A 26,221-nucleotide genomic window follows, 5' to 3' on the forward strand; every position below is an offset into this window, starting at 1 on the left:
AAGTCAACTAAGCAGTGTGCATAGGGGCTCACAGAGACTGAATTGGCAAGCAAAGGGCCTGCAAGGGTCTGCACCAGGCCCTCTGCATGTATGTTGTGGGTGTTAGTTTGGTGCTTTGGGGGGACTTCTAATTGTAGGAGCCTGTATGTCTTTGACTTGTGTGCCTGCTCTTGGGATTCTTTTCTTCCTGTTGGACTAGCTCGGTGTGAGGGTTTTTGTCTTGTCTTACTCTATGTTTTGTCATGTCTTGTTGTTCCTTGGAGGTCTGCTCTTTTGTGAAGGGGAATGGATGGGGTGTGAATCTAAGGGAGAGGGGAGGGTGGGGAAATCTGACAGGAACAGAGAAAGGAGAAGCTGTATATGGTATGAGAGCAGAATCTAGGCAGCTCAAGCTCATCGAGGATGATGGCGTGCCTGGGAAGGTTGGCCCGGGGTGGATAGAAAGGGGAGCTGAACATGAGCCTATCAACAAGACAGAAAGTTGCAGTTCCAGCCTCCATGTTCCTGCCCTGTATTGCAGAGATGTTGAACTGTAACCTATAAACCAAATACACTCTTTTCTCTCCCAGGTTGGTTTTAGTTAGTGTTTATCACAGCAACAGAGAAGCTAACTAGAACAGGTGTAGAAAGGGAAGCCTTTGGACCATAACAATCCTTACTCTACCCTGGCCAGGGAGCAATGTCAGTGTTTAGCACAATGCCATGGGACAAATGCTAGCTTTCATTTATCATTTCTTAGAATACAGTTTCAAGCCCTTACTGCATATTATGTGCTGAGCTATGTGTCTGTAAAACTACATAATCAGAGCCTTGCACCTTCCTCCTGGGAGATCACACTCTTGAGGCAGAGAAACAGGAACAAGTGACCGAGTGTAGAGGGTGGAAATGGAGATGGGATGCACAGGGGTGGGGGAGGCATTTTGAAAGGAAGTCAAGTTGGGGCCTGAGAGATGGATCAACTGTTAAGAGTACATAACGCTCTTGCAAAGGACCAGAGTTCAGTTCCCAGCACCCATATCAGGGAAATAAAGTATCTCTGGCCTCCTTAGGCAGCTAGATCCACATTCTGAAATCTCTATACCTCCACACACCACACACACAAACACACACACACACATACACACACACATACACATACATACACACACACACACACACACACACACACACACACACACACATGCACACACATGCACACACGAGTTAATAACAATAAACTTCCTTTTAAAACCAAGCAAGCATAGACTACCTTAGCAACCTAAGCCAAACAGTGCCTCATTTCACCTAAATATGGTGGTGGTAAATGTCATAACAGTCTTGATAGAAACGTCAACTTAGCAGGGATCTGTGGAGTGAGCTGGTGGCCTCAGTGACAGTTACTCAATAAACAGATCCTTGCCAATGAGGAAGTCAAAGAATGTTCCTCCCGCCTCCTGTGCATATGAGAAGAACATTTTGAGTTTTCTTCACTTAATTGCAGTGTGACTCAACAGGAGAACACATGAGCCTTTGTACAGGTAATCAGAAGCTTATGAAATTTTCCAGGATTCACAGGCGCAAACAACAACCAGTAAACTGGCATGCAAAACATATACTATAGTGAATTGTTTATATAGTGACTGACTTTGTGGTCAGTCATCTTTTCATAGTAGGGGTTCATCCCGTGGTAATTATTAACAACATATTTTTTAAAAAGTGAGTATAAAGTTTAGCTTTTGACAAGCCGGCCAGGGAAGCAGGCTAACTACAAATCTTCACCTCTCCCTCGGCTCCTCAAAACTTACTTCCCTAGTCTTATTCCCAGTTCTTTAGCACAGCACCTGCTGCCTCGTCCCAATCCCTTCCTCTAGCTCCCCAAATTCACTGCTTTATTCCAGCACCCAATTCCAGCAGACATTCCCTGGGAAGCCACAGACCACTCCAGGCAGGGAAGCAGGTAGCTACCTTTATTATTAAAACGAAAACTTCAAACAAGATGTAAGGATTTATTTGAATCTCACAGATCGCATATTGGCTATTGCATATTTCTTGCTAGTAGAATTGTGAAGATAAACTACCAGATCAATCTTATTTGTAAAGAGCAAGATGCCATGAGGAGATTTAATTGAACTGGGGACTGGTCATGATAAGTCCCCTATACTCATAGGCTCCCTAAAATTGTGAAGACATAGTAAGGGATAGATGCATGCTGACGAGAAGACTGCAATGCCTGTCGATGCATCTATTTGGAGGCGTGTCTGAGCATCGCCATACCACTCAGTCTCTTTGGTATCTGGAGATGTACCCTAAGAAAACGATATGGGAAATAGAAGAAATCAATGAATAAAATGTGAGCTTCTCTATCTTGTACGTAAACCTCTTAGAGGACAAAACAAAAGCAAACCTATTACTTCAAGAAATACTACTGGATACGAAAATGTTTTACAGGGCTTAAAAATCCTTTTGAGGTAATATTTATTTTATTGATTTTTTTCCCCTGCAAATTGGCATTTTTCACTTCAAATTTAGGGGGGAAAAAGCTTAGTTTTTGGTGATTCAAAACTACATTGTCAGAAAACAATGGAAAGTGAACTTATTTCTCCTAAAAAGCTTGTAAATATATGTAGGTTTACACCTTTGTAGTAATTAAAGGAAAACTGTGCAAGACATGACACTTTGAAAACAAACTCTGTGCTGGTCCTGAGTGGCATATGTTTGCTATTCCAGACCTCAAAGACACTGAATCAAGAGGAAGGCGGAGCACACAAGGTCAGTTCGGCCCATATAATATGGTCAAGCCACCCTTGGTTACTTGGAATGATAATACCAAGGAAAAGGAAAGGAAATTAACCCAGTTATTAATTATGTGAAGTATTTTAAATGTAGAGAAAATAAAGTGAATGCTACAATAAGTATCTGCAGATGACCCATCTAGCTTTGCCAAATCTTATCATTTTTAAAATATGACACAGGCTGTGTAACATTTCAGTCTACAATGGACAGTATATAGTGGTGATATACATTATATAGTTGGGACCACAGCATATAGTCCTATTTAAGTATATCCTGTGACGTCTGTGCAATTTGCTTACAGTCAGAATCTGAAGGAACTTAGGATACATGGTTTTCTATTTTAGCCTTTTTTGGCTTATCCTCCTCAGAATCATATTGCTTAAAGTTCAAGATTCATTCTTTTACAAGGGAGCTGATGAACTACATACATTTACATAATGTCGTCATATTTATCAGATACAATAATCATAAACTAATGTGTGGGGTTTTTTACAAGTTTTCAAATCATGTTTCTTAAAGAACAGATAAGCTATTGCCCTTGAGCTGTTTTTCTATGTCTTCTATTTATCTTGTTACCTTTCCCTAGTCATCAGTGATAAATGCATAGTGCCATCAGGATGCCATTGTCAACTGGGTGTCTGCATCACATAACTGCTTACTGTAATCTTCTCACTTAGAGCTGGTAAGTGTGATGTTTTTAATTTTAGTTAAAATATAGCATTGCTTGTAGGCATATGAGGTGGGGGATGATAACCTGGATTTTTGGATAACCAGTTATGGGGCTCCTCTTTAAGGAAGACCAATTCTGCCTTCTTTAGCAGCCTGTTTCATTCTTTGTCATGGGGTGGGGCCTTTGGAGATTTCGCCTTCCCACTGTAGCATGTCTCTTAGTGCTGTCAGTGTTTAGTTCCTGATCACACAGCCATATTGTTCCCTATAATTTTTAGGGGTTACCATTTCACAGCAGAAGGTCCATCTGATATTCTGGCTCTTACAATTGTTCTGCCCACTCTTCTACAACCTTCCCTGAGCCGTAGGTGCAGGAATTGTGTTACGCATCTATCAGTTGGGGCTAGGCGCCCATGACCAGTTAACTCTCTATTGTGACCCATTGTGGTTTCAAGGAATTGGTCTCTGCTGCAAAGCAAAGCGTCTTTGATGAGGGAAGAAAACTACACTTATACATGACGATTTCCAGTTTGATTTTATATGGGCAAGAATATCTTGTCTGAGCGTCCACATAACAAGTATATTCTCAGCATGTAGATTTGGCCATTAAGATTGAATAGCAGTACTACTATGTCTAACTATTAAGAAAAAAAATCTTAAAAAATAAGGACAAAGGACTAGAGAGATGGCTCAGTGGTTCAGACTGCACACTGCTCTTGGAGAGGAGCCACATTCAGACACTGTATCAGGTGTATCACATCCACCTGCATTTCCAGTTCCAGAGGATCTGTGCAGAAGATCTCTTGGCTCCATGGGCACCTGTGTGCATGTGGCACATAGAAGCTAATGCAGGCACAAAAATATATGTTAATAGATAATGTTTTGAAAAAGAAAAAATTTAGGAAAAAAATCTTTGCACTTTTCTGTGCTAACAGATCTTGGATATGATGTTTGGTGTTACTGAAGGTATCTTGGGACCTGGGACACACCATGTTCTCTGGGAAGGGCATATCTTTCTTAGTCTACTTAGTGTTGCTCATATGGACATGTGTTTAGGGATGAACACTTGGGACTAGACTCATGGTTCTTGTCCTGGGAGAAAAGTGATCCTCCTTTTGACAACAGCCACTGTAAGCCCCGGCACTGCTTTGGTTTTGGTATTTACAGCCAACATGAATATACTGCTATATTTTGTTTTTTTTATTTATTTATTTTCAGTTATTCAGTTATGGGTCAAACAATCACAGGACAAACAGGGATTTATTCCTAACTGCAAACAAACCCTTAACCTGTAAAGTGTATTTTTGCCGTTTTTGTCCCCCGTGTTATCTCTTCACCTCTTGCTCTGATATCAGGCTAGTTTAAATGAGGAGTACATTTTTGTGTGTTGTAGTTCGTATCTGAAATATCCCTCTAAAGGCCCATGCGTTAAAGCCTTAGTATCTCTCCTGGTACTTTGGGAAATAATGAAATCTGATGAGGTGGATCATAGAGGACAGGCTCTGGGTCATTTTCTCTGTGGATGTTTTCAGAGCAGCTGTTGAGGGAGTGAACACTGATCATCATCATGAGCTACCTTCGCATCTACCAGAAGTCATAGCTTTGGCAGCTCTTTTCTTTTTTTTTCTTTTCTTTTCTTTTCTTTTTTTTCAGATTTATTGCCTTGTCTGAGGAAAAACATACTATACATCTCTCAGAATGAGAAGTCACTGGGCAGTCATTCTTAAGATGTCAGTTTGGAAACACTTTGTTCTTTTTCATTAGAATTGCCTAAGTATGGACTTCTAGCAAGTTCTCTGCATGGTTTCCTAGAATCAAGTGTCACATGAAGTTCTTATCGCGCTGATGAATGAGTACTTATATTTCCCTTTCTAAAATTTTATACTGATATGCCTTGATGAGAGCCTGTATTAATTTCTTAGAGTCAAATGTGCTACATCCCCAGTGGGGCCTTTCAGTCTCTAGACTATACATTGTGGGAACTTAGAAAAAAGATTTACACCTTTTTATTTTCTTATCTTTTCTTCCTGGAATTTTTGTTTTTCTAATTTGAAGGAAACTTTAATTAAATACTGCCACATAGAAGGACTCTGGCCAGGTCCAAGTCATACCTTGGAGAGGCTTAAAAAGGTAATCCTACAAGGTCACTGTATTTCCCATCAGGCCCAATCAGGGGGCAATAATATATCCTGACGTATTTCTGCCTACACACCTCCCACCTATATCTAACCAGAGGCAAGTGTGCATCCTGACATATTTTATTCCCATATACCTCCTGCCCAAGCGAGATCAAGCACATCTGGTACAAATGGATCAAACAACTTTGGCCCCTATGCCAGGGATTTTCATTGTGATATACCGTTTCAACCAGCTGAAGGACAAGGGGCGATGCACTCTTCTCTGTAACTACTTCCTGCTGAAACTAGGGCTTCCTTGGCAGGCCCAGGAAGTTGGAATGCTAGTCAAGGCCAGGAAGGGTAGAATTCTTAATATTTAGCTATCTCTTCTCCTGCACAGATATTCTATGTTCTTTTTAAATTCCTACTCTTCGCTCTTTGAACTTCAGTTTCAAATAGTTTCTTTAGTTTTATTGTCCAAACATTATATTGAATTAAAAAAATGTATTCTTCTGCTCTTATAAGTTTAAATTTTTCAAATTTCTCTGCTGTTGTTTTATGTATGTTCAATTGGAATAGAACTTGTCTTTGTGTCCTGAATTCAGTGATTTCTGAGAATTTATTATTACTGCGATTGTTGTTTTGCATATCAATGATGTTCCTGCGGGGACTCGCATTTCACTGCAGGCATGTGGAGGTCACCAGACAACTTTGACTAGTCAGTTCTCTCTTTCCACCTTCCCATGGGTTCTTGAGATTGAATTCAGGTTGCCAGACCTAATGACTCAGCTATCACCATTACCTGCTGAGCAGCCATTTTGCCAGCCCATCTCTGAGAACTTTTTAAGTTCTTTCTGCTTCCTGTATGTTCTTTATTTCTTTGTTCCTTTAAAGATAATTGTGTTGGTTTGTTTGTTGCATTGAAGATATTCTTTACAAAACAGCTGATTCTTTGTGGATATTTATGCTAAAAAGGAATAAGACAGATAAAATCTATTGTCATACCAACCTTTAACCAGAACATTTTGGGGAGTGAGTTTCAAAATTAATTGATGGCGCAAGTAACCATTTTCTTACAGAATTGATTCTCTAACTGTCTGATAGGGACATGTCCTTCCTCTAAGCTTATCAAACTCTGAAGGAGTTCCAGAATCTTCTAGTCTTCTGCCTGAACTTCCAGTTGACCTCCTATGAGGCTGATTGAACAAATGAATCTGGGCCCTTCTTTTGAGCATCTGTAGTTTGTATCTTCCTCTAAGATCTGATGGGTCTTCTTAAATCCAGAGTCTTCTGATCCAAGAGCCCTGGCATGCATGAATGGGAGTGGGAGAACACGTCTGGAATGTGGGAATACAAGGTGCTTTGGAGTACAACTGTTTCATGTGCAATTAACTGTTCTTTCATATTTATTTCACTATACCTACAGTGAAGACACATCTAGAACTTCTGATTCCTGGTTTTTATCTTATTAGGGGTAGGCTATGAAATAGGGATAGGACTAGGCTGTGAGTTGATGAGTTAATAAAGGCTTCATGTATAATAATTCTGCTGTAGCTGATGATTTGATGGTTGCTGACCTCTTACTTTAGGCATAAGTATTAGAGTCCTGCTCTCTCCATAGCATTCTGTAATCCCCCTTTTATACATCAATTGTGTTATAGTCCTCAAGGTCACTATTGTTTGGTTGCATTATAGTTTGTGAGCTGCATTCTGTGCCTTCTAAGGCCTCTCAAGTTTGATGCTGGTAAAGAACATGGAGACAGATAAGGTATGCAACAGGGCTTTCCCTCTTCATAAGTGAGAAAATGCACCATAGCTATCTATTGGCTTTGAGCAATGTCTGGTCCTGGCTCTCCACCTTTGATGATGTTACCCTATGGTAGTCACACTATGGAATGCCTAAAATCCCAAACATATCCAGCCCCAGAGCCTAAGACTCTTGCCACAGCCCCCTCACTCATTCCTGCCTAGTTTATTCCTCCTTCAGTAGAAGTCATTTCCCCCTTATTCCTGGTTATTCCCACGCATACACAAACACATATACACAATATATATATATATATATATATATATATATATATATATATATATATATATTGTTTGTTTGAAATAGAAGAACAAAGCATAAATGCAATCTAACATCTTCACAGAAAGTGTAAATATAAGTTTGTTAAAAAAACAAACAAACTAGCAATACAAACAAAAGCTAACACTGCATGAAACTCACTTCCTTTTACTTGGGAGAAAATGAGTAAGATTTAACTGCCTCCAACTGGATGCATTAACCAGTGTATCCAGCATGCCTGTGTTTCTGTTGTCTACTGCCACTCATAATGATAGTTACTTACCGAGACTCAGCATCACCTCATCAGGAAATGCTAAGGCTTTCCTTAGGCAAGCTCTGTTTTTGGTGATTTCCCAATCACAAATGAACTTGCATAGACTTGGGTTTTCCTTTTGCCTCAGATGTCTTTCCCAAGCTTCCATGGGAAGCAGAAAAACATGTCCCTGTCTCTGGGGTTTTTGAGCAATATTTGGCTGAGAGGCACACCAGAAGAGGGTTAGAAGGTCATGCTCAATGGGCAAAGTGAAGTAGCATGGTCTCTCTGTTGCGTGTGGCTCTCCAGCTCTGGAGCACTGCCAAAACTGCAGAAGTTTCCCAGAAAGACAAACAGTGAAAGTTCACCGAACACTTGGACTTTAATTTGCTTCTTGAAGTGCTGCCTTTCTCTGCCAGAAATTGTCACTCCTTGTCTAACCTCTCACACTCTAAGTTGCAAGCCTTTTCTTGCTGATGATTTTTTCTTCTGAACTCATCACTTCAATTTGATAGATATGTATTAGAGTTTATCAGGCAGTCTTAGGTACAGAGAATACAGTGGTGAATACAGCAGAATTCTGGCCTTAATGATCTCACTATTTCATGCCCACAGAGAGAAATAGTCCAACCAGCCTGAGATTTAGCACAGGTGGAGAGCTGTGTTTCAAGCTCTGGTTGCTTCAGCTCACATGCGAAGTGCATTACTCCCTGTAAGGCCTCAAATGAGTTATTTTACCTCTTTCTCCCTCAACTCACCTAACTATAAGAAGAACATATTAATTGTACTATATTGTGTATATATATGTATATATATATGTGGGGGGTGTATTTAATTATAAACTATTTTGGTTAATACATTAAAATATATTGATATACACCATATGATTTGCATAAACATAACACATTAAATATATTTATACATATCCTATATATACATACATAGAGATATATAGGTGTGCATATATTTATTTACTTTGAGTATGGATTTGAAATATACATATAAATCATACATAGCATGTGCACTACATATACAGGAAAATTACACAGGTATATGCTTTTACCTGTATTATTTATATGTTGTGTAAAATGTGCCTGTCTATCTGCATGTACATGTGTATATATATACACAATCATATACATATATAATATTTATGTATTTGTGTATATACATATTGTATTGTATGAGTTAATATTATAATATACATACAAAGTTATATTATTAAGAATAAAAAGAAGCCCTTTCTATATTCCTTTCTCATACAACGCATCTTAATGGCAGTGAGCTTTATGAGTTTTAACGTCAGGCAGGCCTAGATCGATTCAGCATGTATGCCAGAATTACCAGGGATGAACACTGGGCAGGGAAAAGTTAGAGCACATTAAAATCAAGTGATCATAAAAGTCCAGTTCCAAGAACAGAGTATTTGAAGGAGAGAGAGAAGTGTCCAATTAGGCTAACATCAAGGAAAGGAGTCTGGCAAAAGCCTTGAAGGAAAGTTCAGGGGTATGTCATAGGTAGAAGAAGCCAGAGACAAAGGAGACACTGTCCCATAGGGGCTTTCTTTTTCTTCTTCTCCTTCTCCTTCTCCTCCTTCTCCTTCTCCTTCTCCTTCTCCTTCTCCTTCTCCTTCTCCTTCTTCTTCTTCTTCTTCTTCTTCTTCTTCTTCTTCTTCTTCTGCTGCTGCTGCTGCTGTTGCTACCTTGGCTGTCCTGAACTCACTTTGTAGACCAAGCTGGCCTTGAACTCACATAATCTACCCGCCTCTGCCTCCCTGAGTGCTGGGATTACAGGTGTGTACCACTGCACCTAGCTTGGCTTATCGTTTTGAACATCATGTTAAATTTATAGAGCAAATAGTGAGAGCCAGAGATAGAGGGTGGATAGAATCCAATTTGTGGAGGAACTGAAATGAGAAACAAGTATTTGATGCATTCCACCAACAATGGGGAACTGATGTCTTTTGAGAAACAGTGAGATTGGATTTGCACCTGACTAAGATTTGTATGCAAGTGTTATGAAAGATGGACTCAGGGGTAGAGTAACCAGAGGCTGGGGAGGGAATTTAACTGATGCAGTACTTTAGAGATGAGGCTGCTAGAACTAAAGCCAGAAAACAGCATCTTTGGCTAGAAATGGAAACTACCTGGTAGTTATGTGTGGACTTCATGATGTTGATTGATAGAATTCAAAGGATAGAGGGACCTGAACACAAACTACAATCTTTGCTTTCTTAACGGGTCCCTGGGAGGAAGAGGATGTTACTAGAACTGAGAGAGGAAGCATGGTAATGGGGCTTGTGGTTAGAGTTCTCTTTCGGCCAGTGAGTCCTAGGGATCTGCCTGTCCATTCCTGAGCATCGGGTTTACAGGAACATGTACTCTATAACCATATTTTTCTTATGTATGTTCTGGGAGATCTAACTTAGCTCTTCATTCTTGCTATGCAAACACGTTACTGACTAAGCCACCACTTCAACCTCAAGGTCATATTTAATAAGCCCCATCATAGTCCCTATCGGTTCAGAGTACTACGAATCACCATGGACTTTACCCTTTCTCCTGGATCCTCCAGTGAGTGCATTGGAAATCTGGCTCTGCCTTTAAGATATCTCCTGAGTCCAGCTACTTATCATTGTCTGTTATTACTGCCTTGGGCTGAGGACTTGCTGTTCCAGGTCATGTCTCCTCCGGAAAGCTATGATGGTCCATCTCCCTGTCTTTCCTGGGTTGACACTCACACATCTAAAACCTATACGTATGGTTGGGTTCTGGCTCGGACGGATCTGTCCACCCATGAGAAACATCAATATGCTTTTCTGCTAAGCCCTGCTCTGGCTACTCATATAGTTCAGTAGTAGCCCTCCATGGCTGTACAGCCCTTCTGAAGGTTCTGCCTTTAGGCTTGCCCCCAACCCCCATCATTTCTGTCTTTCCCTGTGCCTATCTCCTGGCCTTCACTACTGATCCTGAATGAAGCAGGCATGGCTCCTTCCTCATAGCCTTGTCTTTAGCTAGTCACTCACTGCGTGACTTCTCCTCTCCTTCCACATCTACACGGCCCGCCCACCCTCACATCTGCCTCTGCTCACGTGTGGCTTTCTCAGTGAGGTCTACCTTGATAACCATACATCAGTGCTGTACTGTATCCAAAAATCCACTGCCCCGTACCCTGCAGATGCTGTTCTCTGCTACGCACCCTCTTTCCCCCGTAGCCCTCAACACCTTAGCATACCATGTATTTTAATTATGATGATTATTGTCCACCCCATGCCATCCTACCTCTCAAGCAACCAGTGACCACGAGAATAGGGCTTTGCCTCACTAGTGCTTTTAGTGCATTGAGAAGCGCCAGATAGTTAATGAGTTAATGAAACTGTCTCCTACTTCAAGACTACCTTTGTTTGGTTTTTGCTTTCAGGGCAGGGTCTTGCTAGGGTACCCCAGGTGCCTCCATTTCAGGGTCCTCTTCTCCTGACCTCCTGCTGCAGGAGGATTACAGGTGTGCATGCCGTATCTAGCTCAAGGCTATATTCTTAATTACTAAATTATACAGCCGAAAGAAGCGAGAGATTGAGTCAACGAATGAGTGGAATGTGCGATGCTTCTACTAGTTTTGAAGTTCGTGGGGGGGGGGGGCTGGGTTGTTTCTGTGTCGCACGGGTCCTGCCTGAAATAGAACAGGTGCATCCTAGAATTAAATTACATCCTGCAGTCCCCGAAGCTAGGCTCCCCCGTTACCACATACAACGCTTCCCTCCGGTTTTGGCCCATAGTGACCACAATTGCTTCTTTTAGCCAAAAAAAGCCCTTTGTCTCTTGGCTGAGGTTCAAATCCCACTGCTTTCAGCGAGAGCAGGCAACAAAAGGGCGCTTCAGAGGGAAGCACAACCGTCACCTTCTTCCTTGTGACTCTTCCCAGGCTGCTTAGCCTTTTCCATGCCCCCGTTTTTAAAACCTTTTTTTTTTTTTTTTTTTTTTTACTTTCTTTGCTTTGCAGGAGTCTAGCTGGCAGCCCAAAGAGGTGACTGTGGCCTGGCAGTGTAAGAACAGCAGGGCTTCCTGGGGGAAACAGTCCTCTTTTTCCTGCCTTTAAAAAAAAAAAAAAAAAAAAAAGATATGCTAGAGCTCAGATCTGATCTGAGGGCAAAGTTAAGGAAAGCAGCTCTCAGTTGCTTGGAAAGTGACAGCCAACCTGTCTGTGGTAAATTACATGTGAGAACAAAGTCCTGCTGCCTCCCAAGGCTGCCTCTCCCACTGCACCCCACTGGGCCTCCATCCTTAGGGTAGGATCCTTCAGACGTCACAAACTGTGTATCAGAGACCTGCAATTCAATCTTGACACGTAAGAGCTGGGTCCTCTTATGTAAGTCTCAGGGATTTCTATCTGAGTTTCTTGATATTATCTGTGACATTACACTAAATCCATTCCTTCACACTGATATGAGAATTAAAAATACTTTTGTAAGCTTTGTGAAGTCTTTTTTGTTTGCCTTTTACAGTTAAATTTTATGTTATAAAAATCTCAGTATTATGTAGATGTGTGTGTACACACACACACACACTGCATGCAAAACAGGTAAGATCTGAGTAAGGGCTGCAGTTAAAACTGTGCTGCATTGAAGAAAGCAGCAAAAGAAAAAAAAATAGACACAGAAATAAAACATAGATCTCTGATTGAGGATTTTTATTAAGGAAATTGGCTCACGTGATCATGCAGAGAAGCACCATAACAGTCTATCTGAAAGCTAGAGACCAGCTGGTACTGGCAGCCTGGCTTCATGCCAGTCCAAAGACCTCTGAACCAGGAAAGCTGCTGGTTGGTGCAGTTCTGTCAGTAGCCAAAGGCCTCACAACCCAGAGACCTCAAGTACTGGAGTCCAAAGCCTAGAGAGCCTAGAGAGCTGATGTCCAAATACAAGAAGAGTGTCCAGCCTTAGGAGGTGGGGGAGACAGACAAGCAGAGAGACACAGAGAGAGATGGAGACAGAGAGACCATGAGGAGAGGAGAAGCTAATGTTCCAATCAGGCCCCAACCAACTGGGTAGTGCCCAGGTACCCACTGACAGCAAGGGCAGATTCCTGCCCTCCAGTTTCTGCTGACTCGTGCCAAACATGTCTGCAAGGACTCCACAACCACCCCAGCAAATACACATCACTAGTAGTCTAGCTAGCTCTTAATCCAGGCAAGTTGACCGATACAAACTCACTACCGAACAAACAATGGCAGGCCCTGGTTCTGGTGATGTGCTGTGGGATGTCACCACCAGGGAAAGCTGGGAGAAGACTGCCTGGGTCCTCTGTTCTGTTGGCAGTGTCTTCTCTTTCTGAAGTTAGTTCAAAACATGCAATAGAGATTTATGTCTCCTGGTTTGTTCCTCTGATAACACCTTCCAAATACCTCTGCTGGGAAGTGTGACCGATAACTGTTGGATCTATTTCTCTTAAGGGTTTGGTGCTTGTTGAGAGCAGTTACCCTCTGTCCTTGCCTGCTTCTTGGGCCCAGGGCTGAGCTCGTGTTTACAAATGTTTGTTGATTTCTTTCTGCTGAAAATACCAAAACGGGCAGATTTCTTTCCTTAGATTTTCTAGTACCATCTGTGAAGATCTTACAACAAAATTCACATTTTTTAAAAAAATTCTATTTTATGCCAGACATTTTCATGCACAATCCTCTTAGTTAAAATCCTCACAGCTATTTTATGAAGGACAACTCAAAATTTCCCACTTTTTGTATGAGAAACATGAGCAAGCAAAAGCTTGTTCTGTTTACTCAAGACACCAAGGTCATGGATAGCTGGAATTTAAGCTAGGATTTAGACCATTTAAATTCATTAATTTATTCATTTATCAACTACTATTTTTCAAATACTGCTCTCAGAGCTTGGGACAGGGGCACTCTTGCCAGAGATGAAATAAATACAGGTGAATTTTTAAAAGGGCTGAACATCTCCACTGTCAATAATAGATAATAAAGTAGCAAACGAGATGTGTGAGGTAGAATTCACGGAGACCACTGTTTGCCCAGGGTTCAAAGAAGCAGTAGAGAAATAGGATTTTTGTAAAAACAACGCTCCAGGAGCAGGGACATCCAGGGAAAAGATCACATAGCAGACATGCTGCTAATGCATGTAAGTGACCGGTGCAGGCAATCGGTATGCCTCGAACTGTAAGCACTTAGCCGGGCAGGTTATGGAAGCCCAGAGAGGACACTGTGTGAGCCCTGTGAGGACTTTGGCTTCCCCGTGAGTGATTCCAGAATGGCAGCAGGATTTTGAGCAGAGGGAGGGTGAGCTGACTCATGCTGTTACTGGTTCTCTGGCTGCTTAGATGAGACTAGACTGAAAGGGGTCAAAGGTCAAAAACAGGCCGACCTGGTTGAAAGTCAGCAGCAGTCCTCCAAGAAGGAGAGGCTCACTACCTAGACAGTGGAGTGGTAACAGAGGAGCTACCTGTTCTGTGACGTTTCCTGCATCTACCTGTCTCTGAGCCCTGCCATCATATCTACCTTGAAGGCTATAGACACTCTGATACTTGGTTTCTCGTTGCAATGGCTTTTTCTTTCTCCCTGCTGCCCAGCTGGTTCATAATCTATTCCTCTCTCCAGAGGCTTTACATATCCACCCCATGTTTCTCTACAAACTTCCTACCTCCTGCCCCTTCCACGGCATCCTTCCCGTTCAACCTGTGCCCTTAGCGACCCCACAGCTTTCTTGCCTGCCTGTCCCGACTAGTGCTGTCCCATGCCTAGATACCCATTTCCCTAATATGTTATGAGGCATGAGAACAAAGGTCTGGATGCCATAGCAAATCTATGAGCTCTGGAATTGAGTGAGTCCCCCTCCAAAGTTAGGAGGGTGGTAAAATGACACCCCCTCCCTCAGTCTCCCTGCCTGCTAACAGGGCCGAAGTAATGATTGTGTCAAGGGGTTGCTGGATAGTTCAGCAAAACCACATGGAAGAATTTGGCATCTCAACCAGAGAAGGTGATAGAAAAGGGATTGGGAAGAAGTATGCGTAGTGCATACTTTCACGTCACGTGCTCTCCTAGCCCCCCAGGGTATTATGGAGAAACTAGCATTTTCTGTTTTGCAGGTGAAAGAGCAAAGGCTATAACAACCACATCTTCCCCCTATCTAAGGCCCAGAGAAGAAGAATGCTTGATCTCTGGAGAAGACAATAGATTTCTCATTTTTTAAAAAGCAAATATAAAACAATAAAAAGAAACAATTTTTTTTCAGGCCTAGACATGAGTGAGGTAGTGAGTCAAAAGGTAGTGTCTCCAGGGTATCCATCAGTGCCAGGCTGTAAGACAGACCCATCTCAGATGGGCTTTCCCACAGCCTGCGCTGGGAGCTGCCCCTTGGCCCACATAGGGAAGGGGTGTGTGAATGCTTTCCCATGACATGCAAGTACAGCTGAACACGTGGCTTGAGGCTCGAAAGAGATTTATAGCAACCTGGCAATGGAACGGCCCAGTCCAGCCAGGAGTGGCATGCTAGGACAGGAGCCCCACCCAAGGATGAAGCAGCCAGGTTTTTTTTGTATGTGCTTAGATAGTCTTAGGCTCCTAAGGAGGCAGAGTGTATGAGCTGTTAGCTGGTGGCTGGGTGCAAGATTACACTGGTCAAGTACCTTATTCCTACCTGCAAGAAGGCCATTAGTGGCTGGCTTGCGCCCCATTAGCACTTTACACACTGTCAATTATCTTACCCAGACAGAATGTTTGTTCCTTTGCCAGAATCTGGAGAGGGGGCCAGAGAAATTGGCTATTTAAAGCTGAGTCTTTTTTGTATTCAGTCTCCTATAAGAGTTTTCTACAAGATAGTATAGGGGAGCCCATGTAGGCTAATTTTATGTACAGCCTTGATGAGACTATAGAGATCAATTATTTGCGCAAAAAGCCATTTAGATATTTCAATAGACATATTTTGTTATATATATACACACATATATGTATATATGTGTGTATATATATGTATGTGTGTGTGTATGTGTATATATATATATATATATATATATATAAAATCTCTCCACACTTGAACCATTAAAATAGTCTAGAGATTGTGAAAGCTTTCTCTCAGGACCCCTCACGTGCACAAACCACACGCACCCTGGAGTCATACTTGAAGACAACATGAAATACTAAGTCAGGATGGAGGATGAGGTTAGAGGAAGAGGCCAAGCTTTGAACTGATGAGCTGTACCTCTGTGCCTGTGGCTCCGGGCAGCGATTTGGTCATCATCTCTGTTTCTGGTTCTTCCTCTAGACTCTGGGCTGAGGTGATGAACTGCCTGATGTGTTGGCGTTGTTTTGTTGAAACACAGTATCTATGCCTAATCATGTAGAAACTGTGAACCCACTATCCCGAAGCCTACCCATCCATCCACCCACCTACCCATCCATCCTCCAATAAACATTTAGGACCACAGCTGCCAGCTCTTGTCCTGAGTGCTGCCAGGGGAGGACACATGAATGTACACATTGGAGGTCTGTGGCCAGGGTAGACTCCTTCTTATGAGAAGGGAGGTGCGAAATCCTAATCCTTTCTTCAGACAGTTTCAGCTTTGTAATTGTACCTGCGCGTTCTGTCCCTTTCCCTTGGGCATACGGTCTGCACCCTTGTGGCTGGCCACTATTGCCATCCTTAGCTATATGCCAGCCTGTACCATCCTGCATTTCAGGGCCTTGGAACTTAGCCTTCATTGATGATCCTTTTCTTCCTCCCATTCCACACTGGAGTCATATCTGTTAGAGGAAACAGATGTTTATTCACTGCCCACCCAAGCTTAGACTAGCCTAATCATGACTATTTCTGCAAGCGGATGAGGACTCCTTCCTTAGATATGACCCTCTCGAGGTCTGTCCCTAGCCCGGAAGCCCACACAAACTTCTGGGATACAAGCACTTTGACAGATACACCTGCCATCCTCAAGTGCCAGCCAGTGTCACTGCTGCCCTTGACCTTGCTCTAGGACCTATCCACAAGCCACCATGTCCGCCAGCACCTGTAGGTAGGAGCACAAACCAGCCTTCTCTTTCTTTTGCTTCCTTTCAGAATATGATCTCCTGTCTCCTCGCTGGTAAATTCGATTGAGATCAACATGCAAACTGGAAGGAAAACTGGTGAAGGAGGTGTCATGACGGGTCAGTGTTCATGCAGCGTTCAGCATCGCCTCTCAGGACCCCACATGGATGGGTCAGGATTAGCACACATCCTGGTAGAGAGGTGTGTCACACCACCGCCAAGTGCTTAAGAGGGGCCTGCAGCTGCTACAGGGTGGGGAAGAATGTTTTGGGCCGAGGGAATATACCAACCAGGACACCCAGCTGCAGGACAAAACTCAGGGAATTAGTCTAGCACATTGGGTGTGATGGAGAGCACAGCACAGGCAGGTCAGAAAGTTAAGCTGGAGCTGTTTCTCATCGTGCAGTATTTCCAGTCCCACAAACAGGCACCCAGACCACTACCACTTCCTCAAAGTACTGAGACTTCCTTTCTCGTTAAAGCACTAGGTTCCCAGCCAGGTGGGTCATAAGGGCTGGAAATTCTCCAAACTACTTCCCCTTTTAACTTGGCTGACCTCAAATAACAAGGCAGCTCCTGGAAATTTGCATTGCAAAATCCTACGGATAGTCACCGCCTCTGCAAACGTGTACCTGTGAGGAACAAATGGCCAATAACACGTATGTGAAAGTGGGCCAATGCGTTAGGGTAGTTAGTGTGCTTTGTGGTGGTTGATTTGATTCTTCGTGGCTGTTTTCTTGTCCAGTTTTGCTTTATTTTATAAGCATTAAGTTACATTTTAAAACAGTACATTTGACTCATGTCTTCCAAAATTCTCTAGACAAGAGATCCCGGGTTTGGTTTCTAGATCTTCTCGAGAAACACTCTGCAAGTGAAAGTAGTGTTTGGTTTGTGTTGCATTATAGAAGCTTTAACCGGGAGAGACAATGCGTAGATGGAGCTCTCTGGCACTAGGTGTCTTGTATTCCTGTGGCAAGGAGTGTTGTCTTTTATTAGCCTAAAACATTTTGGTTTTTTGTGTGTTTTGTTATTTGGAAAAGGAAAGGAAATTCAGCAATATTGTTTGTGATGTGGCTGCCGAATTCCCTGCTCGCTGAGGGTTCCATAAAGTTGGGTGTCCAGCACACAGTATCCTTTGTTTCTAAGCATCTGCATCCATCCTTCAAGTAGGCTGTCAGCGAGGCAATCATTTGCCTCACGCTTATGTAGCCTGGGAATTGAAGGACAATTTGGCCCCTTTGTAATTTTCAAATATCAAATATGCCCAGGGACCGAGTTCCAACAGCAGCTGTTTTTGCTTTATGTTTTATTTAAAAACATTTAATTTGGGGTCTGTTATGTTTCCAATGATTTTTTTTCCTTCTTGATAGAGCAAGCTGTGCAAAAATATAAACTACCCACAATTTATACAAAGCAGTCAGTTCATTAATTATTAGGTTTTTATTTTGTTTTTGACAGTATTTGATAAGTTAAAATGATCATAAATTATTATCATAAAATGATAATTTTATTGAAAAATAATATCAACTATATAACATTATTTTGCTACATTTATATATATACACATATATATACATATATATCACTGACTTTACTAAATTCTTATGAAGCAGAAAGGGGACCTAATATATCTTTATAGTTAGAGTCTCATTGGGGGAAGTTCAGTGGCTTGCATAAGGTTTTATGACCAATGAACGGTTAAGCTCGAATTTTAACCAGGTATGTTTGACACTTAATAATATATACTGAATGCCATTGGTGTGATGTTACAAGTCTAGGTAGTCCCCAGTTTTTTGTGTTTTGACTGCTGATAGTTAGTCAAAAGGAGATCTGATTGTGTCATTGAGGAAGGGAATTTTAGCTGATTGACTTTTCTTATTAAAAAGAAGAATAATTGGGGTGACTAAAGCCTTGCTTCACTACTCTTAAAATTATATATACAGATGGTCCCCATGTTATGATAGCTTAGTTTTATGATGGTGAAAAACTGGTAGCCATACAGTAGAAACTTGTATGGTGAACTACACATTTTGAGTGTCCCCGGGCTAGCACTGTGGAGCAACTATGCTCTTCTCTGCTTTTTTATTACTCAGATAGGCTTCGTGTTTGTGCAGACAACCTAAGTGTTCTGATCGTCATTAAAGAAGATGAGGCTGTAATGAATATTAAGGGTATTTAATATATTTGTGTGTGTGTGTGTGTGTGTGTGTGTGTGTGTGTGTGTGTGTGTGTGTGTGCTAATTTCTAGCACATGCCAGGCAAATGCTCCTCACTCATCTATATCTCTAGCCCCTTAAATATATTTTTATTGTATTTTCAACTTATATTGGGTTTATACGAACATAAGCCTTTCACACATCAGAAGCAACTGTTTTTGTGCATAAAGCTACTAGCGTCACTGTTACCCACCCCCCCCCACACACACACACTGTGTGCGCGCGCGCGCATGCGCTATTGTTCATTTTTCCCATCTCTAAGGCTTGTTTCTCCATCTGCTGATTGACTAACTTTGAGGTCATTCATGGAATGTGATCTGGAAGCAAGTTCCACTGCATGTCCCATGTGGCATGAACTTGTGAGCTCTCAGCTCAGCCATGGCCTGAGCACCGGACCCTGATGCCAGCAGATCTGGGTGTCCGGCTCAGTATGGACTGCACTTCTTTGGGCAAGTCTCCGAGCTTCTGCCACCTCTCAGCTGCCTCCTCTCAGCTAGTTGATTCTAAAAGGGTTGTCTGCAAAGGTGACTGACTATGAGGATTACAGTGAAATCGGAAGCAGGAGTTACAAGCAGTTTATAGGAAAGGTGCTTCCCAAAGCATTGCTGTGTTCTCCAGGCCCTGGGTCCTCTGGGTTAGTGTTTTCTTTCCAGGAAAGCACAGAAAATGGAATCACTATTGAGTCTGCTTCAGGTGATCAGGAGTCAGAGCAGAGAAGCCCAAAGAACCTTTTCGGGGGTGGGTGGGGGGAGTCTCTGCTGAGACACACCCAGACACTATCTGCACATCTCTCCCACCGCCTCTGCTCATTCTGAAGCTGCTGTTACTGCTGTATGTTAGGATCCGCACCCATCCTCCTGTGCTTTTGGTCCCTCATGCTCTCTGCGTCTCTTATCTATCAGCTTCTCTCTCAGTTAATTTTGTCTTCATTTCTGTTTCTGGCCACGGACTTTTTATCTACAGGCTCCACTCTCAGGATGTAGTTGTAAACTGTTGGTAGTAAGCCGGCCAGTGTGCAATGTTTAACTTCCTCAAAAAGTCCTGCTGCCTTGAAGAACTCTCCAGTTAGTGAGAAACCTTCTAACAAGTACTATTTAGTTATCTCTCACTTAAAAAATATCCTTGGAATTCTAATAAACTAGGTGGTGTGTGTGTGTGTGTGTGTGTGTGTGTGTGTGTGTGTGTGTGTATGAAATAAATTGAGTAGAAATAAATGAAGTCCAGAAAGTGGTTGATGATACAAGAGAGGTGTAGAAAATGGGAAATTGGATTTCAGAGACAGGAAATGTGAAGTCCAGTTGAGAGTCAATAAGGCTTTATGGCACAAATAACATGAATTGAGTTGACTCTACGAGGAAGACAGGATTTCAGGATGGAGAAATAGGGGAGGTGTCCAAGAAACAAACAACAGAAGTGTGAAAGAAAGTTTACACTAAAGGAGTTAAGGAATAACTACAGAGTTAGTGAATTTTTCATTTTATTAGAGCTGAAGCGATGTGAGCAGGGAGGAAGATGGATCAAGGGAAGTAGGATGTCAAAATAGGATGGTGGGCATAACCACACTGGTTTTCGTTGGTGAAAATACAAGCGAAATACAAATTATAATCCTGTGATCTATATCATTACATGGGTCTGTTGGAACAGAATATTGAAAGCTCATAGGAATAAGGCTTTGCTAAGTCAATTAAATGCATTCTTGACTTTCTCCCTTCTTGCAAACAGATGATGAAACTATTAGTATTGATTTTTGCATTGAGTAATGTCAGCAGGATGAAGCACATCACTGAGTGGAATAAGGCTGGAGTAACTCTGGATGAATTCCTCATTTCCTAAAGGGATGACCTGGGGCAAGCCACTTTCTTTGTCCCTCTTGGTCCAGTCCTCACATCTATAATCCTTCAGGGCAGTTAGTTATTTGATGCCTGCTTCACCAGCTTTTCTTAGTCTATTATCACATGTACTTGACCTCTTCAGCGTCACTTCAAGTGAAAACGTTCTTTATGTGGGTCCTAGAAAGGCACTCTATGCCTCAGCTGGAAGGACTGTTTAGATTCATGTGTTATGAGGTTTGAGAATTCTGGTAAATTGAATTTTCATGTTAGAATGAAGATTAATTAGCATATGACCTATTTAAACCCTTGCTGTTAGCAACACATGTCAGGTATGTAGAACATTTTTCATGTAAGAAATCTAAGCCCTAGGATAGGAAAATAAGATATAAATACCACCTGTGTATAAACCGCTGTGATATTGTCATTAAGCATTGCTATGCTAATAATAGTTGTCACTTATTGAATATTTATTGTCTGCCAGATAATTTCCTAAAAGTTTTACATATATCATCCTACTTGAGATTTATAAAAACCATCAAAGCTAAGCAGGCTACTGATACCTATCGTGTGTGTAGGTTAACCCTCTATAGTGTGTGTAGGTTAACCCTCTATAGTGTGTGTAGGTTAACCCTCTATAGTGTGTGTAGGTTAACCCTCTATAATGTGTATAGGTTAACCCTCTATAGTGTGTGTAGGTTAACCCTCTATAGTGTGTGTAGGTTAAGCCTCTATAGTGTGTGTAGGTTAACCCTCTATAGTGTGTGTAGATTAACCCTCTATAGTGTGTGTAGGTTAACCCTCTATAGTGTGTGTAGGTTAACCCTCTATAGTATGTGTAGGTTAACCCTCTATAGTGTGTGTAGGTTAGCCCTCTATAGTGTGTGTAGGTTAGCCCTCCAGAGAAGATGCTTGTTGCTAATCTTTGGAACCTGGGGATAAAAGAGTCTTTGCTAATGTAATTAAGTTAAAGATCTTGAGATGAGTAAATTATCCTAGATTACCAAAGAGATCCCAATACCCAATGAAAACCATCCTTACAAAAGATAGAGAGACAAGTAGGATGGATTATGATCACGAGAGAGGGAGGAGTGATGCGGCCACAGAAAGGACCCCTGAGAGCTGCTGGAAACTGGAAGCAGAGAGGAGCAGGTGGCCTGCTACAGGTTTGGAGGAGGTATAGCCCTTCTGTCATCTCCATATAAGACTTCAGGTTCTAGAACAGGGACAGAATACATTTTTCTGCTGGTTTAAACTAACTAGATTGTGGTATCTTGGTACAGACCCAGAAGCAGCTAACACTTACTCCTTTTACACATGCAAGAATAAGGCATAGAAGAATAATTTAACTTGCCTCTGTCAAAATGTAGAAATTATAACCTAGGCGCCCTTAGAATTTGCCTTTAACTTCAGTATACTAGTACGTCCTGCATCTGTCTCTGCCTCCAAAGAAGTACACAGTTGCTGGTGGGGACATGAAGCCTAACTTATGGGTAAGAATCTGGAAGAGTATCTGAGAAGAGTTGATGATATTGTTCTGAGTCTTAATGATGAAAGTATTTTTCTAAAGGATAAAGTAAGGAAAAATTTCTAAGCAGAGCAAGCCACCATAGAGGGGAAAAATAAAACAAGGAGCCTTTAGATAACTGAAGTGGGTAGGCTTGCATCTGGAAGTTTCTGGAAGGGAAAATGGAAGGTCAGGCAGGAAATGTAGTTGAAAACAAGCCGGAGGTCGACCTTCTGTGGAAGGCAAGAAATAATGAAGGCCTCAGATATTTGAAGAGGTCAAATGATGGGGCACAACTTGCTCTCAAGATCATATAGGTCCTTTAAAGATTGGCTGTGGAAAACAAACATCTTGGTGGGTAGGTTAGAGTGGACTGGGACAGAGGAAGACTCCCTAGAGTCTTGACTGTGCTCTTCACACCAGCATCAGCCATGCCAATGATGAACGGTATAAACCAAGTTTGTGAGACCCTTTAGGGAGGCATCTTGAGTAAAGTTCAATGACTACTGGGTGTCAAGGTCAAAGGGTTAGAAGGAGGGGCATGGACAGTGTTGAAGACTTCTAGTTCAGAAAACCAGGCTGATGGGAATGTCATGGGGGTATGGTTGATGGTCATATGGGTAAATAAATATTTTACTAACGGCTGATAATCTTGTGTGACTTTTGTTCTGCATGTTCAAACATATACACAGTAATAGGGATTTTGAAAGTTGAAGCCGGTAAGACATTGGACAGCATACGGTGCACTGCAAGAGAAAGAAAAGGATGAATTACCCACCTCTGTATAGCAGGCTGGGTATCTGTTCACATTTCCTAAGCGAGGAGCCATGTTAAGATAATTTGATAACTGAATGTCTCAGGGTCAATGTCTTATAACCTCTGACCTCAGATTCTAGCTGTCTTCTTGCTGCTTTCTGGACAGACAGACAGGGTGCTATCTCTTTGTATCTGACCTTTTCCATTTATTAGCCATCTGACCTTTGAGATTTTGCTTAGCCGCTCTGCACCTTAATTTCAGCTGCTGTCAAAAGGGGATGGAAATTACAGAGCCTGCTCTCACGAACTCAGACAAGAGCCTAGGCGTAAAATCTTTGCAACTGGAAAAGGCTTAAAAATATGAGTAATTATTTTTATGACAAGCCCAGGTTCCCCCCGACCCCCTGCAATTGTGTTTATTGAACTAGTCACTGAGTTCATTCAGAAGGTTTTCCTGGGGTTTGATGATTTCCCCTAACATATGTCTATAACAAAGGTTGTCTAGTAAATAGTTTCAAAAATTTAGTGTTACTTAAATATTTTTTTCCCAGCTAGGGAGGTAGGAAAGGTATTGCGGGGGAAAGAATAGAGAAGGGTGGGTAAAAAAGACAAGTAAGGAGAGGAGATGTCATAGGCGCATGGAAACACTACAGTAGAAGCATTAGCAGATGTAACTAATGTGATTGAGTAGCTTTGTTTGAAAAAAAAAAAAGAACATTTCTACTGTCTATGTTTTCCTATGTAAGGTGTCATGTAGGCCAGACTGGTCATGAATGCCTTCCTGGTCAACTTGCCTTAACCTCTTAAGTGTTGGGGTTTTAGATGTAGGCCACTATACCCCCCACCCACCCCCCCACCCCCCGTATTCTATCTAAATCACTTCAAGCAGTTACCAAATATGTTTTTCTATAGTCATACAAAAAAAAAATCCTACCCCATTGTCAAAGGCATTTTATTACCCCGTGACTCCCAGGCAGAAGCTGTTTGGAGATGGACATGTGTTACCCTAAACTCAGATCTTGTATTAGAGGAAGCTCACGACCCCCTCAGATACATGAGCTAGGTTTTGGTTCATGTTACAGTTCCATACCTAGATACGGATGGTGACTCTTCCTGCAAACCCTGGAGTCTAGCACAGCAGTGTCCTCGGTGAAGAAAATGTGGATGTTTCTCAGCTTTCCAGTAGAGTGCTGTTGGGTCATTCCTAATTTCTGTCCAGTCACAGAACTACATTTTGTCCCTTCCAAAAAGCTTAGGATAGGAAGAGAAGAAAGAAGCACAGTTAAAGTCCACAGCACTCCTTGTGGGATGGACATATATGGACGCAGTGCAAAGCAACACCATCTTGGATCCTGTCTCTAAAAAAAGAAAATGTACCAAGTGGTGGCAAAGCAAAAATGGGAGAAATGGTGAGCAGACAGTTGTGAAATTAACAGAAGAGACATCTTTTCTCAGAGGGAGTTACTACCCACATTTCACAACTCGGCTGCAGTCTCTACAAGGGTGATGGAGTTAGTGGGGGTGTAGCGGGAGGAAGGGTTTCACCCTGGGAACCAGGTTAGACTCTTTTTCTGTCTTAAGCTCTTAAGCTAGTTGGCACTGAGTTTTGTTACATACAACTGTAAGAACCCTGGGAATCCTTGAGTGTGTGGGAGTGGGGTGGAAGAGGGGAGCAGGGGGAGGGGATCTAGCACTCTACAGCGCAAAAGACTTCAGAGTAAATCAGCACAACGTTTTAAAAGATTTCAATTGCCTTTTTTTTTTTTTCAGATTTGACCCAACCACTGAGGCCACCCTCATGTTGGGGTAAGTAACAGCCACTATTGCTGGTTTGCAATTATTTGATTACTTAGAGCAAAGAGAGATGGTGGCAGAAGAGAAAGGGAAGTGTGCAAATAAGGGCAGCTGCTGCCTATTCTTCTTTCTTACCTTGCCAATATTGCATGAAGGAGACCACAGGACGGAGTTCCTAACGCATGCTTCCCACTCATTTCTCCCCGCTAGGGTCCCAGTCCTGTCCATTCTTCATTATCGAGGACTCAGATCCACCTCATCCACCCCGCCTCCCCAACCACGGCATCTTCTGTGGCGGCTCTGATCCATAAAGGCCATTTTCTCTGATATAGAACAGTGCTTTACGGATCACCAGGCGACTCCAGCCAGTTGAATTTGAATCTCACACAGTTGCTTTTCCAGGCCATTTGCTTCCTTTAATGTCCTTCTCACTCCTTTCTCCTTCTGCCTCCCCATTACTAACTTTGTTCAGACATTCATTACTTCTCACTTGGATGATCAGATTATTTTCATAACTTTCCTCCAGTGGCCTACTTTTCTTCATAGGAATCATCCCAAAGGCGTAAAGCTCTGACCATGGCGACACCCCCATTTAAGCCAGTAAGGTAGAGTGGGAAGGCAGAGCTGACCGAGACGTAAACCCTATGAAACATTATGTGTTGGAGGCCCCTTTCTGATAAGCAGACCTTGTCCAAAGGTCTGGCAGGAAGAATTTTGGCAAAGTCAAAACTAACTGGCAAATATTTTAGTAGATGTGCTAATAGGGCACAACAATGGGAAGGTTCCAGAACTGAACTGAGGTGAACTGAGGTGATGATAAAGCAGCTATGGAAACAACCGAGAACTCCCGGGATTGTTGTTGCCTAGAACAGCTATGAATGCAGCCCAGAACAAAATTACAAACCTACTTAAAACATTGATTTCTTTTCTGCAAATGAGATCTAAGGTTCCGAAGCGTGAACTTTGTAGATAACAACATCGTGTTGCAATGTCAAAAGGTTGGACACATGCCTGGACGAAGCACACAACTTCATACTAATGGTCTTTGAAATCCTAGCCAGTGTGCCACTGGTGTGAACTGTTTCTAAAGAAAAGAGATCTAGCTATCTGCTGGTGACATGGTATGCCTTCATCGTAATTGATGAAGTAATTGATACTTTTATATATGTATTAAGTAATTACCATAGATTGAGCACCATATAGTACAAGAGATAC

General features: G+C 42.1%; 1 protein-coding gene across 5 annotated transcripts in view; it reads left to right on the forward strand.

The window, feature by feature from the left end:
- Positions 1-26,221, forward strand: part of LOC311607819 (uncharacterized protein) — a 180,715-nt gene that overhangs the window by 62,064 nt on the left and 92,430 nt on the right. For 3 of the 5 annotated variants that reach the window (XR_014782755.1, XR_014782756.1, XR_014782757.1), the window contains exons 2-3: positions 16,935-17,105; positions 24,983-25,018. Coding sequence is in view for 1 of the 5 variants with exons in the window: in XM_084799896.1 (XP_084656022.1) it covers positions 24,531-24,621; positions 24,983-25,018 (127 nt within the window). In the remaining 4 variants the exon portion in view is untranslated. Of the gene's footprint in view, positions 1-16,934; positions 17,106-24,463; positions 24,622-24,982; positions 25,019-26,221 lie in introns of all 5 variants that reach the window. The other 2 variants (XR_014782754.1, XM_084799896.1) reach the window with 1 other exon arrangement.

The sequence above is a fragment of the Acomys minous genome, assembly GCF_964271855.1.
Source record: "Acomys minous genome assembly, chromosome: 10".
Classification (NCBI taxonomy): Eukaryota; Metazoa; Chordata; class Mammalia; order Rodentia; family Muridae; genus Acomys; species Acomys minous.